The following is a 19,403-nucleotide window of genomic DNA, read 5'->3' on the forward strand; positions in this document are numbered from 1 at the left end:
TTCTCCTTCTTCCTTCTTTTTGTAGGAGCAAGTCCAGAAGACCAACGACATGCTGAGCAACGTGGCTTCTGATGAAGCCAGTTTGGAGGCCAAGATCGAAAAGAGGAAATCCGAGCTAGAGAGAAACCACAAGCGGCTGCAAACCCTGCAGAGTGTTCGGTAGGAGCCGAGTTCCTCTCTGTCCCGCTTAAGAGCGTGTGTGTGTGTATATGTGTGTGTGTGTGTGTGTGTGTGTATACACACACACACACACATACATGTACATATATATAGCATATGTGTATGGGTGTATATATACATCAGAATTTCATTTTTTTAATGTGTGCCAGTGTGCTCACAATAAAAAATGACAATAAAGGTTAACCTCATCTCATTTTATCTTATCTCTTGTCTCATCTCTTGTCTTTTATCTGTTATCTTGTCATCTTGCCTTTTACCATCTTTTATCTTTTTTGTCTTTTTGTCTTGTCTTGTCTTGTCTCGTCTTATCATCTGTCCAAATGAACAAGCGTAGCCTACTCCGAGCTTTACTCAGTCATTTTGGCTTAAGCTTTTTATTGTAATGAGTTTTAATCCCCACCACAAATGATTTAAAAAAAAAATGGGATCTTTTCAGCCGGCAATTTGTTTTTAGCAGCCGATGGCCCCCCACCAACTCATTGGGGCTTCAGCTGTTCTCTTTGCCGACTTCACAGCCCCCCAGGAACTCCAGTCGTGTTTCTGGCCTTTCAGACGGGTCCACCTGAAGTTGGGCAATGAAGAATTGGCGGCTGCTTGTCAGCCAGGCTACATATTTTGAGGGGTCCTTGTTGCTGTCTGAGTTGGTTGTTTTCTTGCAGACGTTTCATTACCCAAACTAGCTAGCATCATCGGTGCTGTAGGTCAGGGGTCCCCCTGGTTCGGAACCAGGCCACACAAGCGGTGGGCGAGCACACGTACACAGCTCCACTTGTGCACACGCCTGCCGCTCACATGGAACCATCCCCTCTTCTCTCCTTCCCCCCCCCCAAGCCGGAAAGGTTGGGATCATTGCTCTAGTAACATCACAGCCAGTTATAACCCAATAAATCATGATTAAATAAATCATAGCTTAGAGCAATGTATGAATCCACCTTTTTTGTCCTTACCAGCCCTGCCTTTATGGATGAATATGAGAAAATTGAGGAGGAGTTGCAGAAACAATATAGCTATTACGTGGAGAAATTTCGTAACTTGACGTACCTGGAACAGCAGCTGGATGACCAACATCGCATGGAGCAAGAGAGATTTGAGGTGAGCGTTTCTAAATAAATGACTGTACTTGAACCGCTTTAGTCATAATTTCTACCATGTATGTCCCTGAACACCAGTCTGTTATCTGCTGTTTTATCCTACTTGTTGGATATATTCAGTGTTGGAGCTTGATTCTATATTCTGTAGTCCTCAGGATACTGATTTCCATTTTTTTAAGAACTGCCCTCTTTTCAAAGAATAGCCAAATTCATAAAAATAAAATTATAAGATAACACCTGGGTGATGAGAGACACGGTGGAATAAATGGAGTTACAGCAGAGCCATTTGTAATTGTGAGCACTGTTTTCTCCAGGATTATAGTAAAGTACATTGACCCATGCACTGGATTCTAGTTATGTAATTCATCTTTCAAGCTTTTTATTTAAAAAAATTACCTACAGACACTTTAAGGAATTACAGAAATGCTTCGGGATGGGTAAGTTAATTATTTTACCTCTCCAAGCCAATAGCTTACTTTCTGCAGTGAAATACATCTTTGGCACATTAAACCTTGCCTAGTTGCATTTAAAAACCTCCTAATTTCACAACAATATATTCCTTTATAAACTAAGGGAACTACTACTTTTAATCTTACACTAGTGTGTCTATGCATTATAGTTTCAGCTTTCCAATTGGGAACTATAGATAGAAAACAAAACACAGGCACAAAATACAGACTTAATATGTTTATATTGTACTCTTACATAAACTTAGATGTCCTTAATTCTTATTATAAGTAGTTGGTCTATATTATGTTTGTTTTCTTTTAATATGCAGCTTTAGTTAAGTTGATGGAACTTACAGATTGTGTTCTTATGGGGTTTTTTCTACATTATTTGTAACTTTAAGGGTATCAATACATTTATAGAAGAATTTTGCAATTAAAAATTCAGGTGCTTCCTTCAAATAACTTAAAGGTACTTTGGAATCTTCATCCCTGAATGTCTTTAAAATGAGGTTTTAAAGATGGCCAGGGGTTTGAAAAAATAGCTTTTTTTTTTCTTTTCGTCATAGTAATTGCTTACCTCTTCAACATATTTGCCAGACATTTTTACTGCCAAGGCTGGGAAGTCACTTATTCCAGCCATTTTTGGAACTGCACTACAGTCCTTTGTAATCATTGTCTCCTTCTTCATATTAACAAAGAAATTAGACATTTAAATTGCAATCTTTGTAATGGACCTTTGCTGGTATTCTTAGTTCTGAATTGCCTTTTTTTGCCAGTTTAGCAAAAACTTTAGTAAACCTAGTGCGAAGAAAATAACATCCTCTGGCCTCTATTTCTTGAGAGGATCAAGATACTTGGTGATGTGTTTGTTTTCCTGGAGTGCTTTTAAGAAATGGTGCCTTTTTTTTTCTCCTTGCCTGGGGGGAGAAATGAATGTTTATAAGGTGATCTACTTCTAATCTCTAAAACGCTTGGCAAATACAATGCGTTGCGTTCTTTGCTTTTATGCCGCAGCTGGTGATATTGGATAGATTACCTTTTTAATTGGAAAGAGAGACCCAAAGAGTGAGCAAATATTTTGTCATCCAGCTGAGACCCTCTGGATTACACGCAACCAGCTTTTGAAAAGTTTCTCTTCCCAGGCTCACGTGATCAAAATTCGGATGCTTGGCAAGCGACTCCTGTTTATGATGGTTGCCGTGTCCCAGGGTCACGTGATCCCCTTTGGCGGCTTTCTGACAAGCAGAGTCAATGGGGGAAGCCAGATCCACTTAACAACGGGGTTACTAACTTCACAAATGTGGTCACTCACTTGCCTTTCTTGTAAAAATGGGGCAAAATTCACTTAACAAATGTTTCACTGAGCAACATAAATTTGGGGCTCAATTGTGGCCGTAACTCGAGGACCACCTGTAATTGCTAAGAAGGTATTTCTCAGAGTCTTGGGATATGACATTAACAGATGCTCCATAATGTGGCATGGAAGGCTCTAATGCTTAGCTCCATCCAGTCGTCCCGACTCTCCCCGACAAAGAGAGAGAGAAGAAAGAGATAGAATTATAGAGAAGAAAGAGAAAAAGAGGAAAGAGAAAGAGGAGAAGAGAGAGAAAGAGGAAAGAGAGAGAGGAAAGAGAGAGAGAAAGAGAGGGAGAGAGAGAGAGAAAGAGAGAGAGGAAAGAAAGAGAGAGAGAGAAGAGAGAGAGAGAAGAAAGAGAAAGAAGAAAGAGAGAGAGAAAGAGGAAAGAGGAAAGAGAGAGAAAGAGAGGGGGAGAGAGAGAGAAAGAGAGAGAGGAAAGAGAAAGAAAGAGAAGAGAGAGAGAGAAGAAAGAAAGAAGAAAGAGAGAGAGAAAGAGGAAAGAGAAAGAGGAAAGAGAGAGAGGAAAGAGAGAGAGAAAGAGAGGGAGAGAGAGAGAAATAGATAGAGGAAACAGAAATAGGAAAGAGAAAGAGAGAGAGAAAGAGAAGAGGAAAGAGAGAACGAGGAAAAAATTTAAAAATTAAATGTGGCATTGAAGGCTCTAATGCTTAGCTCCATCCAGTCGTCCCGACTCTCCCCCGAATTAAGGGATTATTGGGTTGTAAAAAGGGAGTTGCTAACAGTGAATGCTCCGTGTTAGAACCCAGTGGGAAACAATGCACATAAAATAAGGTCTTCCAATCCCAGTGTTCACAATTCTCTCTCCCACCCTAACTCCTCGTCTCGGCCTGTCCCAGATGCACAGATGTCCCTTCTGATATGCACCAAGATAACCGTGACATCCTAAGCTAGCAAGATTTCTTTTAGCTGGCTCTCAGCAGACCCAGCTGTTCAACTAAGTCCTCCGTCAGAATTAATTTGCCTGACAAACTCTCTCAAACATTGCAAAATGTTCCCAGGTTTTTATCCCACGGACTCATCAGCGTATTCATATAAAGCCTGTGCATTCAACCAGCTCACCCAAGTAAACTAACGCCGTAGAACTTTTCAACGCATCGGGAGAATAGCAAACGAGCTTTGATTGAATCATTACAATTCATACTTTCACCAGCTCCAGGGAGAAAAGTAAGCAAATAAATAGGAGACCTGTTGAAGCAATTTCGGATACAATGGAAAACACACTCGATTTAATTGGAGACGTCCCTGGATTGAAAAGCTTTGCAAAGAGTGGGCCATTGAAAAGAAGTACTCATTATGAGAAACGTACACTGGTAAACACATTGTAGTCCCTGAGTGATTCTTTTTTTAAAAAAACAAACAAAAAACAAACAAGCGACAACAGTGTGGTTTTCTGATCTCAGTTACCAGCATTTACCTCTTGTTCCCATCCCTGTTGACCTTCTCTCCCAGACATAATTTTAAATTTAAAGCTCTTTGTGTCTGAGGAGACATTCTGTTCAAGCAAAAAAACAAAACAAAAAACTTTTGTGAGTTGGAATTTGGCATTTCCATCTTCTTCCCTGGACTCTGTGCTTGTCACTCTTGAGTTGCTGCATAAGATTTGTGTTTCTTGCTCTGGCATGTTAAATGAGGAAGGATTGCGAAAACTAGAGGCCCTTCTGGATTGAGCTGTGAGGATACGAAGAGTATCTCTTGGGTCATTGAGTGTGTAAGGGAAGGGAAGCCTACAAGGAGTTGCAAAGAAGCAAGAAGTATCAGCTCCTCCGGCTCTCCTTCTCTTTGACTATTTTGGTGAAAGTGCTAAGGATGTTTTAAGGACATGTTTTAAGCAGGAGACCCTATACCAGAGGTAGGCAACCTTGGCTCTTTTATGACTCGTGGACTTCAACTTCCAGAATTCCTGAGCCAGCCATGCTGAGGGGAAAGGGAGAGGTTTCCATGCTTAGCCATGCTGGCTCAGGAATTTTGGGAGTTGAAGTCCACGAATCATAAAAGAGCCATGGCTGCCTACTTCTGGCCTAGGGCAGGGGTAGGCAACCTTGGCTCTTTTATGACTCGTGGACTTCAACTCCCAGAATTCCTGAGCCAGCCATACTGAGGGGAAAGGGAGAGGTTTCCATGCTTAGCCATGCTGGCTCAGGAATTCTGGGAGTTGAAGTCCACGAGTCATAAAAGAGCCAAGGTTGCCTACCTCTGGCCTATACCATTCCAGACAGGTGACTGTCCCATCTCTTCTTAAAAACCTTCAGTGATGGAGCACTCACAACTTTTGAAGGCAAGCTGTTCCACTGGTTAATTGTTCTCACTGTTAGGAAGTTTCTCCTTAGTTCTAGGTTGCTTCTCTCCTTGACTAGTTTCCATCCATGGTTTCTTGTCTTGCCTTCTGGGGCTTTGGAAAATAGGTTGATCCCCTCATATCTTTGGCAGCCCCTCATATACTGGAACATTGCCATCATGTCACCCCTACTCCTTCTTTTCTCTAGACTAGCCATACCCAATTCCTGCAACCGTTCATCGTATGTTTTAATCTCCAGGCCTTCCATGTTTAATTAAATGTTCTTCAACTAAAGAACATTTAGATTAAATGTTTATGTTTACGGATGTTTAAGGAAGTTTTTTTTCCCTTGAGGAAGAAGATGATGTTTCCAAGTTTCTTGGATGAGAAGCAACATGTCTTCTTCTTCCTCCTCATGGAAAAAACAGTCTAGTTGCTTTTTGAAAAAGCAGCTTTAAGACATTAGTCACTCTGCTTCGCCTGCTCACTCTTCCCAGTTGTATTTGCCCACCTTTCATATAGATACGGCCAAGGTTTGCAGAGCGAGTAGCAGTTTTCACCATAAATCTTTATGCCTAGGTCAGGGGTAGGCAACCTTGGCTCTTTTATGACTCGTGGACTTCAACTCCCAGAATTCCTGAGCCAGCCACGCTGAGGGGAAAGGGAGAGGTTTCCATGCTGAGCCATGCTGGCTCAGGAATTCTGGGAGTTGAAGTCCATGAATCATAAAAGAGCCAAGGCTGCCTACTTCTGGCCTAGGGCAGGGGTAGGCAACCTTGGCTCTTTTATGACTCGTGGACTTCAACTCCCAGAATTCCTGAACCAGCCATGCTGAGGGGAAAGGGAGAGGTTTCCAAGCTGAGCCATGCTGGCTCAGGAATTCTGGGAGTTGAAGTCCACGAGTCATAAAAGAGCCAAGGTTGCCTACCCCTGGCCTAGGGCATACAGAAGAAGTTCAAATATTTGGGGTTCCCTCAGCAAAGAAGCCCTACAGACTGGAAAACCATGAGTTCTAGTTCCACTTTAGGCCCAAGGGTGACCTTGGGGCAGCCCCTCATGTTCAGGAAGAAGAAGACAATGGCGAACCTTCTGAAACTTTGCCAAGGAAACTGCAGGGACTTGTCCAGGCTGTTGCCAGGAGTCAACAAAGGCTCAGAGGCACACCCAGACGCAAAACCAAAGGAAAGAGAACCGCTCGGCACTGCTGCCATGGCTCGTAACATTGATTCTCAAGTTAACTTCAGTTGTATCAAGTCGGGTGCTAAGGAGAAGGCCAATTTTTTTTTGTAGAGCAGAAGGAACCCACGGGAGCCACGGCTTGTGTAAATTGGAAGAACCGAACAAGGCAATGCGGCTTTTTGGATGAATCCAACAGTGTGTCAACGCTGCAAATACCGTATATTCTTGCTTTGACAAAATATGCAAAAACTGTCTGGTATTTTGAGAGTTGATGCAGAGCAGAGGAGGGAGGAGGGAAAAGCCCGGGAAACAGAAAGGAAGTGAATCTTTGTCCTCCAAGTTAATTGGAAGATGTGAGTCATGACCCCAAAATAGGGGAGGGGAAATGCCTGGAATGTTGTGTGCAAAGGGAAGGGAACTTCAGATCTTGGCATCCTTCATTATGCCGTGCCGACATTTTGTCACATAAATAAAGACTTTTAGGAAAATCGATGCCTGGAAGTTCTTGGAAGTGTTTCATTAGCCGGAACCATGACACAGTGACTCGAAGGGACCAAGAGACCACAACGCAGACTCTGGACCAAAGTCATGAAGGCAGCTTCATCCTACGGGAGAAATCAGACTGTGCATTGCCCGACTTTGGGTGTTGATCACTAACTGGTGTTTTCGTTTTGTTTATTCTGCAGCCGCCTTTGTTCCCAGCTTTTTAACCCTCTTTGGGAGACAGCTATTCAAACTCAAGTATAATTCAACTTCCAGAATCTGCATTCTCCTTTTATACTTTTCTGTAAAATGATTTATTACCTCGGCCGCTTCCAGGAGTTGTTTTTTTTCCCCCTCTCCCTCTTCAGCTTAAACACTGAAGAGATGAGTTCTAGGGTATTAAACAGGCTATTAATTAGTACATGATCAATAGAAAGAAATGAATGCTTTCACCGGTGACCTGTCAAAGCCCTGATTGCTAAAGCTGCTTCTGCTTTATCATAGGCTGGAAGCCTTCTATGGTGCAAATTAAAGCAAGACCAAGAAAGAAGGAAAACAGATAATATAATTTATACCAGAAACAACCTGGGTGGTTCTCTTCTCCCCCCCCCCCGCCCCCCCCCCCCCCCAATAACTGGATCAGTTCTGCCCAGATCTTGAAGTTTGGCTTGTTAATTCTAGAAGCACTGAAGAACATTAAGTTGGAACTGGAACATGGTTGTGCTGACAGATTTCAGGATATTTGTCTTCCCCACAGAGCAAAATGGACTTCCAGAAGCAAAATGCCTGTGATGTGTGGAGCAGAGAACACACCGTTCCACTCTGCTTTTTGTGCATCACGTTTTGTTTATTTGCATATCGTCGCCAGGCCATCACAGATCAGAAGCTTGAACAATGGGAACTATAGATCTGTTTTTCTTTAAATTACAGCTTAACGTGAGTGCAATTGAGTCAAACATCCCCATTTATGTCAGTCACATTTTCTATCGTCAACCTGTCTGGCAAAAACACAGCCTCGAGTAGACATTTTGCTAACCTCTGTAAAACAGAGGAGCAATTGTGATAACATTCTGAATCTCCCTGCTCCAAAAATTCCTTGAATTTTCTCCGTAACTTCGATTCCGACAGCTAGGAAAACGTGGCATTTTACAGCCAGGTAGGTTTCTCGCTTGCAGAAAAGATAAATTGTATTCTCCGTTAAGTCTCCCACGTCTCAGTCTAAGAGCTTACTTAGGTATTTATACAGAGGCTAATAGATGTTAAATGCCCATCTGTTTCAAACTGTAAACATGCTGCAAGAGTGGATTTAATCAGTGATCCAAAATGAACAGGAGAAACCAGAGGCATAAAGCTATGAAAAGTTTGTTTTGCAAGCAAGAGAGGAACTTTTTTTTAAGTGGTCTTCTGCTCCAGGAAACTTGTGAGACACATAGTGAGGAGTGGTCTTGTCTAATGAGGAGAAGGGTTAGGGGGTGACCTGACAGCTGCTTTCTGATACTTGGGGGGCTGTCTCAGATAAGAGGGGGCCGATCTATTCTCCAAAGCACCTGAGGCCAGGATAAGAAGCAACGGGGAGAAGATCATTAAAGAGAGATACAACTTAGAACTAAAGAGAAATTTCCTCACAGTGAGAACGACTGGAGTTGTGGGTGCTCCAAAGTTGGAGGTTTTCAAGAAGCAATTGGACAACTAGCAGTCCAGTATGGTGTAAGACAGGGGTAGTCAACCTTGGCTCTTTTATGACTCGTGGACTTCAACTCCCAGAATTCCTGAGCCAGCTAAGCTAAGATGGCTCAGGAATTCTGGGAGTTGAAGTCCACGAGTCATAAAAGAGCCAAGGTTGACTACCCCTGGTGTAAGGACTCCTGCCTTGGGAAGGGGTTAGACTAGAAGATCTCCAAGGTCCCTCCCAGTCCTACAATTCTATGTCTATGTCTACCTGGGTTAGAACTCCATCCCTTACTGAGTGTGATGTAGCCTATCAAATAGTGCTGACAGTTGTCAGTAATTGGTGCATCCAGACTCTTCCTTCTTTTCAGCAATTGCCAACTTTTTTCGCTAACTTTTCTGAAGTATCAGAATGACGCTTCTGAAACGCCACCTTCCGGATTTTGCTGCCTATCTTTGTGTGTGTGTGTGTGTGTGTGTGTGTGTGTGTGTGTGTTTGTTTAGGAGTAATACATATTTAATATGAAACTTCAGTTCTTCAGTTCTTTATGAGCATTATAAAGCTTTTCCAGGGCTCTCTCTCTTTTTTTTTTTGAAGTTCAGTCATTTAAACATATTCCTTCCCTTTAAATGCTGGCTGTTAGTGGTTGGTTAATCACGAAGGCAAAGGAATTGTGACAGTCTAGCCACGGAGATAAAATATTTTCCACATGTATCCCTGAAATAATAAAAATGGCATTTAATTATCTCTCTAGCATCTGAGTTTTTTTTTCCTCCCCCCGTCTTCTTAGCTTAGCCAACATGCTTTCCTCACTGCATTTGTAAGCTTTTTTTTTTAATATTCTTTTTTACGGTGTAAGCTGAGACTGCATATCATGTTAAATTCTGGGTTTTGTGCTTAATGAGGATTACAGCTTTGTTTTGTGCCTAGATTTTTGCCCAGAAAGTGAGCCGTAGGTTCTCATGAAGCAGTCCTTTAAATTGTTCTAGCTCCCTACAGGTCTCCTTTAATGAAGGAGAGAAGCAAACCATGGTTTACATTCTGACTATTGTCCTGCAGTGTTTTGAGACTATGGTCTTAACGGTTAGTCCTTGACTTACAACTGGTCGCTTAGCAGCCGTTCAAAGTTCCAAGATCTACCTGGGGGACTACATCACCCGGATTCGAAACCGGATACCGGCGGTCCTCGACTTAACGGCCACAACTCGAGCCCAAAATTTCAGCTGTCAAGCAAGATGGTTGTTAAGTGAGTCATGTCCCATTCTGTGACCTTTTTTGCCTTCGTTGTGCTGCAATTGTCAAGTGAATCTGGCGTCCCCCGTTGACTTTGCTTGTCAGAAGCTCCCAGGGAAGGTTGCAAATGATAATCCTGAGACACGGCTACCTTCATAAGCACACGTCAATTGCCAGGCATCCACTCTTGATCGTATCACTGTGGGGATCCTGCAGCAGCCCCAAGTGTGAACCCTGGTCGTAAATCACTCTTCCAATGCCATTGAACCTTTGAGCAGTCATTGAATGAATGGTTGTAATTTGAGGACTACCTGTGTGACCCTTCGGATGGTCTCTACACACCCCCCAGTCACGTGACTTCAGTACAGCCATTTGCAGCATGACTGTATTTTACGACGGTTTTGCCCAACACCAGCATTGCTGGAACTGCTGATATTTTCAGGGTGGTTTTTGTTGTTGTTGTGTTTTTAATTTTGTGGAACTAAGCTGTCTTTCAAAAACCTTCAGTCTTAACTCTTCTCACATCCCGGCTCTCTCCGAAGCCGAGGGAATTCTCGATCAGTTGGCCATCCTGATTTTTTTTTCCGATCTTCCCTACAGGAAGCAGAAAACACTCTGCGGCTGATGCAGAATAAGCTGAAGGAGGAAGAGAAACGTCTTCTGAAGAGTGGAAGTAAGTTATTATTATTTTTTCTCATGCACTGGGACAGTCCTGTCGACTTTGTCCAACAGTGATCTTAAGTCACTTTTTTTTAGTGCTGTTGTAACTTTAAATTGTCACTAAATGAACTGTTATAAGTCAAGGGCTACCTGCAACCTTTGTTGCTGTTCGCCTACAGCAGAGGTGGCGAACCTATGGCACGCGTGCCAGAGGCGGCACTCAGAGCCCTCTCTGTGGGCAGGCGCGACGTCCCCCCAGTCCCGCCTCCCCCCGCGGCCCCCTCACCAGTAGCCCCCCGGAGGAGAGTCGCCCCCAGGCGCAGCCCACGCAGAGCAGTGCAGCCAAGGATATGGCAGCTGGGCAGCGGGGACAAGACTCCGCCCTTGCGCCCTGTCGCGTGCAGTTGCTGCGGCGTGGGCGGAGGGCATGGCCACCATGGCGCAGCTGGGCCGCCTGGGTGATCTGCAGTGGGCCGTGGAGGCAGTGGGTGGCCCTATGGGCAGGCGGGGCGGAGGCAGGGCTGTTTTGGGGCACTCGGTCTCTAAAAGGTTCACCATAACTGGCCAACAGACAGCACATTGCCAGACTAAAACAACTATCTGCCTCATTATAGAGGCAGTCTGTGAACTGCTAGAACAGGGGTAGTCAACCTTGGCTCTTTTATGACTCGTGGACTTCAACTCCCAGAATTCCTGAGCCAGCTAAGCTGGCTCAGGAATTCTGGGAATTGAAGTCCACGAGTCATAAAAGAGCCAAGGTTGACTACCCCTGTGCTAGAGGATCTATCCGTCTTTGCCCTCTTTCTGCCTACCAGACCATCCAAGCTTCGCTGCCTCTTTGCTCTCTGCAGAGCAGCCCCTCCCACTGGGGAATCCAGACTACATTCCACCACATCTGAGAGCAGATCCCTCAGTCTATACCCCCACCCTTGCCTCAGCTAGGAGAAAGACAAAATTAAGCACGTAGACCTAACATTCTTCACCTTCTCTCATATTGTTCTCTCATAAATGATATAGTGTTGGCTTTTAAAGTACTCTCTGAGCTTTTCTCAAAGCTTTTGAGGGCCACAGGAGTCCCTCGGATTTCTGAGGATGCATTTGGCTTTTAATCAAATATACATACTTAGATTGAAAACTTCAGCTTGCAGAAGATAAGTCTTGGCAGGGAAATGTACAGCCATTGCTGGATCTAGTCAGGATTGAAATTGACCTTTTAGTAACATTATTTCAGCTCAATTAATTAACCATTTAAGTAATCCAGGTTTGTAGATGAGTCTCCCAAAGTTGCTATTCACACAAAGTTTTTCGGGTCCTGTTCTCTCATGCCTAAACATTAGCTATTTTTGATCGAAAAGACCGCGGTGAAAAACTGTTATCTGTTAACTCTCATTCATTTACTCAGGTTTTTTCATTTGATTTATTTCCTGCAAGGGACAGCTTAACAATCTGGAATGAAAAACGAATAATCTTCTTTCTTCCTTGTCGCCCCTTGATCAGATCTCTCTGTTAGAACATATCCCTTCGAGGAGGATCTAATTAAGCTGGACACTGAAATAGATAACAATATAAACTATTAACGTAATAACTTTTGACTGGAAAAAATTAGTGATAGATTGGGATAATTTATTGGGGAGCTTCTGCCAACCATTTTGAGTCATCAAAACGTCAGCAAAAGACCCTGCGGATGAATCACCTGGGCAATTTTAATATTGCCAAACAGAGTTAATTTGAACTGAACAGAAAGTCTCTAGGGGATCAATTAAGGAAATTTAGCCGTATATTATCATGCTTGTTGATTTTTCCATTGGCTTGTGGGTTTCCTCTGTTCAACGCCTTTTTTCGGTGATGCAGAAACTAAAGTTTCGACGCTGATAGTATCAAGATCGCCCGAACTGTTAGTACTGCTTTATACTGCACTGGTGAGATGACACTGGGTCCAGGTTTGGTCACCACAATAAAGATGTTGAGACTCTGGAAAGAGTGCAGAGAAGAGCAACAAAGATGATCAGGGGACTGGAGGATAAAACATACGATGAACGGTTGGGGAAATTGGGTATGTCTAATGAAGAGAAGGACTGGGGGTGACATGATAGCAGTCTTCCAATATTTGAGGGGCTGTCAAGAGGGAAGAGGGAGTGAACCTATTCTCCAAAGCACTTGAGGGCAAAACAAGAAGCAACCAGTGGAAGCTTATCAAGGAGAGATCCAATCTAAAACTAAAGAGAAATTTCCTGACAGTGAGAAGAATTAATCAGTGGAACAGTTGTGGGTGCTTCAATACTGGAGATTTTGAAGAAGAGACTGGCGACCCATTTGTCTGCAATGATATAGGGTCTCTTGCTTGAATAGAAGATTTGACTAGAAGACTTCCAAGATCCCTTCCAATTCTGTTGTTCTGTATTCTATTCTGTAAATTACAGAACAAATGACTGGCTGCACACTGGTGTGTTGGATCTAAACAGACAACTGTCCTGTACAAGGAAGTCCAGAGGCCTTTCCCTCTTTGAAGCTTGACTTTAAATTGCAAAATCCTGCCAATGTTGTCAGGAAAGCTGGAGATTGTAGCTCCGTGCATACAGAGGGGCAACAGATTTTAGAGGAATTTGATATCATTTAACCAGGGGTATCCAATTCTTACAGATTTTATCTTCCTGGGCTCTAAGATCACCACAGATGGGGACTGAAGCCAAGAAATTAAAAGACGCTTGCTCCTGGGGAGGAAAGCTGTGGCAAATCTAGACAGCATATTAAAAAGCAGAGACATCAACCTGCCAACAAAAGTGCGTATAGTCAAGGCCGTGGTTTTCCCAGCTGCAATATACGGCTGTGAAAGTTGGACCATAAGAAATGCTGAGCGCCGAAGAATGGAGGCCTTTGAACTCTGGTGCTGGAGAAGACTCCTGCGAGTCCCCTGGACTGCAAGGTGATCAAACCGGTCAGTCCTAGAGGAGATCAACCCCGACTGCTCTTTAGAAGGCCAGATCCTGAAGTTGAAACTCAAGTACTTTGGCCACCTAACGAGAAGGAAGGACTCACTGGAGAAGAGCCTAATGCTGGGAAAGATGGGGGGCAAGAGAAGAAGGGGATGACAGAGAAGGAGGTGGCTGGATGGAGTCACTGAAGCAGCTGTGAGCTTAAATGGACTCCAGAAAATGGTAGAGGACAGGAAGGCCTGGAGGAAAGTTGTCCTCCATGGGGTCGCGATGGGTTGGACACGACTTCGCAATTAACAACAACAATCCAATTCTTGGCAACTTTAAGACCTGTAGACTCCAGCCCCTAGAAGTCCCCACTCAGCCAGTTGAAGCCCACAAGTCTTAAAGTTGCCAAAAATTGGACCTTCCTGATAGAGATGAAATATTCCTTTTTCAAATTCCAACCTGTTGCAGACACCCAGACAATTGAAAAAAGAAATGCTCCCTCTATTATCGGGGTGTCCAACTGTGGCAAGTGATACACTGCAGATATGCAAATATCTACTACGTGAAGCTTCTTAATGCCTTAAACTAAAGGTTTAAGCAAATACCCTTGAATTTGCGGGTGAATTAATACCTTCCTTCTTCGGAGCTGTTTTATCCCTCTTTTCTTTAATATTTCTTTCACCGTGGCTATATTTAGGTGGGCGAAGAGACTGTCTGCTTGGCTTACTTATCTTTCTGCTGAAAAAAAGGCGTCCTTCTGTGAAATCTTAAAAGAAGAGTATTGGAAGGCCTAAGGGAGAAGAGACAGATGGGGGGACACGTTCAGAATTCTTGCGTTTTAAGAACGTTTGGCGGATTTCATCCCCCATCATCTTAGACTAGCAGTCAAAAATGAGCCTTTGCCTAAGGCCACAAAATAAGTTTCTGAGAGAAGCGCAAAGGAAATCGGTCCCTGTCAAGTGCCGGATATGGAATTTTCCCCCAGTGCCATCTTTATCTCGGTTCCCACACAGCGCCTCCTTATCACAAGACATCCAGTCGGGTTGTTTATTTGTTAGCCGCAATGCCGTAAGGATCCAGGCGGGGGACTGCGTTCCCGAGCCGGCCATTCAAAGGAGCGTCTCACGGATTCGCTTTGCTAAAGAAATATTTGAAGCTCCAGGAAAGAACAGCATCGGGATTACCAGGGCACACACACACCCCCCCCCCAAAGAAACAGGCAAGTTCTTTGGGTAAATGCAAAGGACATTTTGTTCTTTGCTGGAACGGAAACAGAAAAAAAGCGACCGGTCTCTCTGTAGGGTCTGCCCGTTGCTGCAGTGGAACCAGAGTTTGAAAAGGCAGGTGTCAAAACGCCAGGGAAATCTGGAGATTCGGGCAGTTCAAATGAGTATAAAGATTTATTGCAGGCTTAAGCTCTCTGACCAACTGGTGGTTAAGGGAAATGAGCAGGGAGATAAGAGAGTCATTCATGGTGGGTTGGGCTTAGATCTCTTGTGGGCACTTAGGGACTCTGAATTTATGACATGTTTGATCCCCTCCTTCGGGCTCAGCCTGGTCATCTCCTACAGAAGGACTTATTTTGCACACTGGGGATTTGTGGCCGCCCCTGAGATATTGGAAGACTGCTATCATGTCCCCCCTCGTCCTTCTCTTCGTTAAACTAGACAGACCCAATTCCAGCAGCCGTTCCTTATATGCTTTAGCCTCCAGTCCCCTGATCATCTTTGTTGCTCTTCTCTGATTGGAAGTTCAGTCAATCCAGACGGTAGGGTCTCCTGCTTGTGCAGGGGGTTGGTCTAGAAGACCTCCAAGGTCCCTTCCAGCTCTGATACACGGTTACCATTACTGAATTAGGATTGCAGAAGGATAAGGAGAGGCAGATTTGTTTTAAGGAAAGCCCAAATAAAAGGCAGAGAAGCAGCCAAGATCTTACGAACGAGCGGATCCGTTACAAACAGGAGAAGTATCATTCCGAAATCAAACATTTTGGCTTGTCTAATTGAAAACCTGGTGATGAATAACCCTCCTGCTTGTGTAATAGGGGGTGGCCAGTGGTTCATCAGGTTCCCTTAGGATACTTTGAGAAGGGCAAGTAAATTGATGGCATCACTTATTTGCCAAGGGAGGGGGGAGCAGAAATGGCTGGGGAGATGCTTGGCTGTTCTCCAAGGGGCGTCTTGGCAGGCTAAGCCGAACCCAAGTGCCAGTGCTGCAATCTGTGTAAATGTGAATCTGTGAGTGAGACTATATAGGTCAGTTGACAGCAAATGCATCTGGGGTTTATCAACCTTGACCTTCTGTTTTCGTGACGAATAACCGGCTGGCAGGCAAGACCGGCATCGTCTGCGCCAGCCAGCGAAACGCCTGCTGGATTTTGCAAACATAATCAGTGCAAGATAACGCATGAAAAATGCCCAGCATGATATCATTCGGCCTGATGCAGATAGGACAATTTGTCTGATGTGTTATTGGTCGTGTGAGAGAGAGAGAAAAAAATCAAAAGTACCCAAAAAGGAATACACAGCATTACTCAAAAGGGAAAGCAAATTGAAACATAATAATAATAATAATAATAATAATAATAATAATAATAATAATAATAATAATAATAATAATAATAATAATAATAATAATAATAATAATGATGATGATGATGATGATGATGATGATGATGATGATGATGATGATGATGATGATGATGATGATGATGATAAAGTTGGAAGGGACCTTGGAGGTCATCTAGTCCAACCCCCTGCTCAGGCAGGAAACCTTATACCAGTTAATAACTTGAAGTGTTCTTGTTTTTATTCAGGTCATGACGACTCGGACATGGAGATTCACGAGGATGAGGGATCGGATAGCGACATGGACGACCGGCAGCTGATCAAGCAACACACAGCCATGGAGATGCTCATGCAAGGTGGGTCATGCTGCCCCTCTCCCGTCTTCCCAAACTTGCTTTCAAAACACAGTGTGATGACCCAGGGCACAGCACAGAGGCAACGCAGCCAGCTGGCAATTCAAACAGTTCTTTTATTGCTCCAAATTTTCCCCAAATGCTCCCACTTTTGCTGGCAAGCCTCCAATAAAAACACACACACACCCCTTCAGCCGACTCTGGCTGAAAGTAGGTTCAAATACAGTCTGATTAGCATAAGAAAGTACTCAAGGCCATAGAGATAACAAGGAAGAAAACATAAACTTAAGGAGTCTCCGAGGTCTTTAAACATTCAAGTACCGTGGTCAGTCAATCCAATAGTTCGAGTTTCCAGGTTTCCAAACAGAAGTCACAGAACAAGAGATCAGCACCAACACACACAAAACTCCAAGGAATCAGCGTTTGTTCCCGACAAATGCCTCTCCCCACAGCGTCTTCTTAAATCTCATTCTCCAGGTGTACCTTGTGGAGAAAGGCGGGATGCTCCCGAGTAGTTGAGCCTCTCCACTCTCCGTGCTCTAGGATCAGGTGGGGGTGGCCCTTGCTCATAGCCTGAACTCTGTCTCTCCTGTTCCTCCTGTCCCAATCCTGAAGGGCCCTGGCCTACCTCTGCCTGCTCTTCCACACATTCCTCTGAAGCCACAGACCCCTCTCCCTCGACCTCCATAGGGTCCCGTTCCAGCTCATTTTCCTCCGCAGATTCAGGCTCCGACAAAGGCATGACACACAGCTAGCTCATTGTTGAATTGTGCAGCCTGTACTCGTGACCGTGCAAATGAGAAAAATGGTTTTTAAGAGTTAAAGCAATGTCAGGTTGTACCAGCGTAAAAAAAGGTTCCTCAATTGAAATTTAAAGAGATAATTGACAATTTGTATTTATATTCCATGATTATTTGTATGAACTTGTTCTTATTTTTTTTTCTTCTTCTTCTTCTTCTTCTTCTTCTTCTTCTTCTTCTTCTTCTTCTTCTTCTTCTTCTTCTTCTTCCTTTTTGTATACTTGTGATCTTTAATAATATGGTAAACTAGAATTAATATGTAATATATTATTACCTTAAAGTGATTATAATTAATTATTACTAAGTATTGTTAAGTACTGAAATGAATGAGATTTATTGACTAATTTGTTATTTACATGATTATATGGAAAGTTGTTTAATGATAGAGTAATTATTAAGATTTAATATGTAAACCCAGACTGGTAAGACTTGCTGAAGCGATGTTATTTTGTGGGATTAATCCCACTTTTGTGTTACCCCTTTCCCCTGGTCTAGCCCTTTTGTATGTTTCCCGTTGTCCTATCCCTTTTGACCCTATCCCTTTATTACCTCTATAAAACTCAATAAAAATATTTTTTAAAAAAAGGTTCCTCAGCTTAAAATTCTAAAGATTGCCTTTAGATTCTAACTGGGAAAGCTTTTGTAAGTAGATGGCCAACAGTCTTAGACCAAGTCAGTTTCCTTTAGTTCAGTGTTTCTCAACCTTGACAACTTTAAGGCATGTGAACTTCAACTCCCAGAATTCCACAGCCAGCATTGCTGGCTGTGGAATTCTGGGAGTTGAAGTCCACATGCCTTAAAATTGTCAAGGTTGAGAAACACTGCTTTAGTTTAAGCCCATCTTAATTCAACCTGAGCCCAAGGTGCCCAAAAGGTGCCCATTCTGACAGGTGTGAACATTTTTACTTTGGATAGCTCTGCCGACAATGGAAACATCTATGAACCGTGAGCTTGTTTATTGATAGTTCTGCCAGAGCTTGGCTTACATTTTTGTTACACTTTCTGACAAATACTGTGTGTTCTAGGGCGGCCCAGCAAAAGGATTGTTGGAACCATGCATGGAGGAGACACAGAGGATGAGGTACGTGGCTGTGGCTGAAGTCCCATGGTATTTTTAAACGTGTTCACCTGCACCTTTTTGTGCATGAAAAGAAAAAGTTATTTTAATAAGGGTTCTTTTTTCTGCTGGAAAGCATGAAGGTTTAGCTTCTTTCCCGCCACTGAACTTTTATTTGTTTATGATTAAGCCCAAATCCATTTCCTCAGCATTTAGTTACACTGGGTTTAAAATAATAAATCATTTAATGAACTCGGTTTTTAAGTATCCCTGCCTCTTATTTAAATTTTGTATCCTGTTTTTATGTTTTACTGTTTTATTTGTACACCCACAGAGCCCCTCTGTAAGGCAGATGGGTGGTTTCTAAATTTGATGAATTCATTAAGTAGGCAAGGTTGGACCTTCTTCTTTAAATCAGAGGTGAGGGATAAGCTAGGATTGTCAATAATCTAAAGGTAGTATGTTCCACCATAAACTTATGACTTCTTTCGCTCATGCTTGTCTCCGAATGATTTTTTTCATATGTATAGTACAGATAGTCCTTGACCTTGTTTAATGACTGTTCAAAGTTACAACGGCATTGAAAAAGGTGACTTAGGGCCATTTTTCATAGTTATGACCTTTACAGCAGCCCCATGGTCACGTGATCAAAATCTAGATGCTTGGCACATGGTTCATATTCAGTGCTTTTTTTGTAAAAAAAAAAAAAAAGAAAAAGGTGCCGGAACTCACACATGTCATACAACCCGCCTTGCCTACCCTACAAGGTTCCATCCAAAAAAGGTGTCGTTCTGGGCGTTCTATGACAAAAAAAAGCCCTGTTCATATTTATGATGGTTGCCATGTCCCGGGGTCATGTGATCCCCTTTTGCGACCTTTTGACGAGCAAAGAGTCAATGGGGAAGCCAGATTCACTTAACAGCAGTTTAATAATTGCACTATTGCATTTTTTTTTCTATCCAGTTGAAGGTTTCTCCCAAGTCCTTTTGCAAGGTGTTATTTCAATAAGGCATTCATATCTTGGGCCTACAGACTACACTCTGCCGCAGTAACTTTAATAGGGAGGGGAAGATTAGAAGGAAGGAAGGAAGGAAGGAAGGAAGGAGGG

At 43.2% G+C, this 19,403-nt stretch overlaps 1 protein-coding gene across 1 annotated transcript in view; it reads left to right on the forward strand.

The window, feature by feature from the left end:
• CLUAP1 (clusterin associated protein 1) overlaps window positions 1-19,403 on the forward strand; it is a 42,784-nt gene that overhangs the window by 19,708 nt on the left and 3,673 nt on the right. Inside the window, exons 6-10 of the mRNA XM_015819246.1 lie at window positions 26-159; window positions 1,131-1,272; window positions 10,538-10,610; window positions 16,334-16,441; window positions 18,264-18,319. Coding sequence (XP_015674732.1) covers window positions 26-159; window positions 1,131-1,272; window positions 10,538-10,610; window positions 16,334-16,441; window positions 18,264-18,319 — 513 coding nt within the window. The remainder of the gene's footprint in view (window positions 1-25; window positions 160-1,130; window positions 1,273-10,537; window positions 10,611-16,333; window positions 16,442-18,263; window positions 18,320-19,403) is intronic.

Source organism: Protobothrops mucrosquamatus, unplaced genomic scaffold (genome assembly GCF_001527695.2).
Source record: "Protobothrops mucrosquamatus isolate PMUCROS unplaced genomic scaffold, P.Mucros_1.0 scaffold880, whole genome shotgun sequence".
Taxonomy (NCBI): domain Eukaryota; kingdom Metazoa; phylum Chordata; class Lepidosauria; order Squamata; family Viperidae; genus Protobothrops; species Protobothrops mucrosquamatus.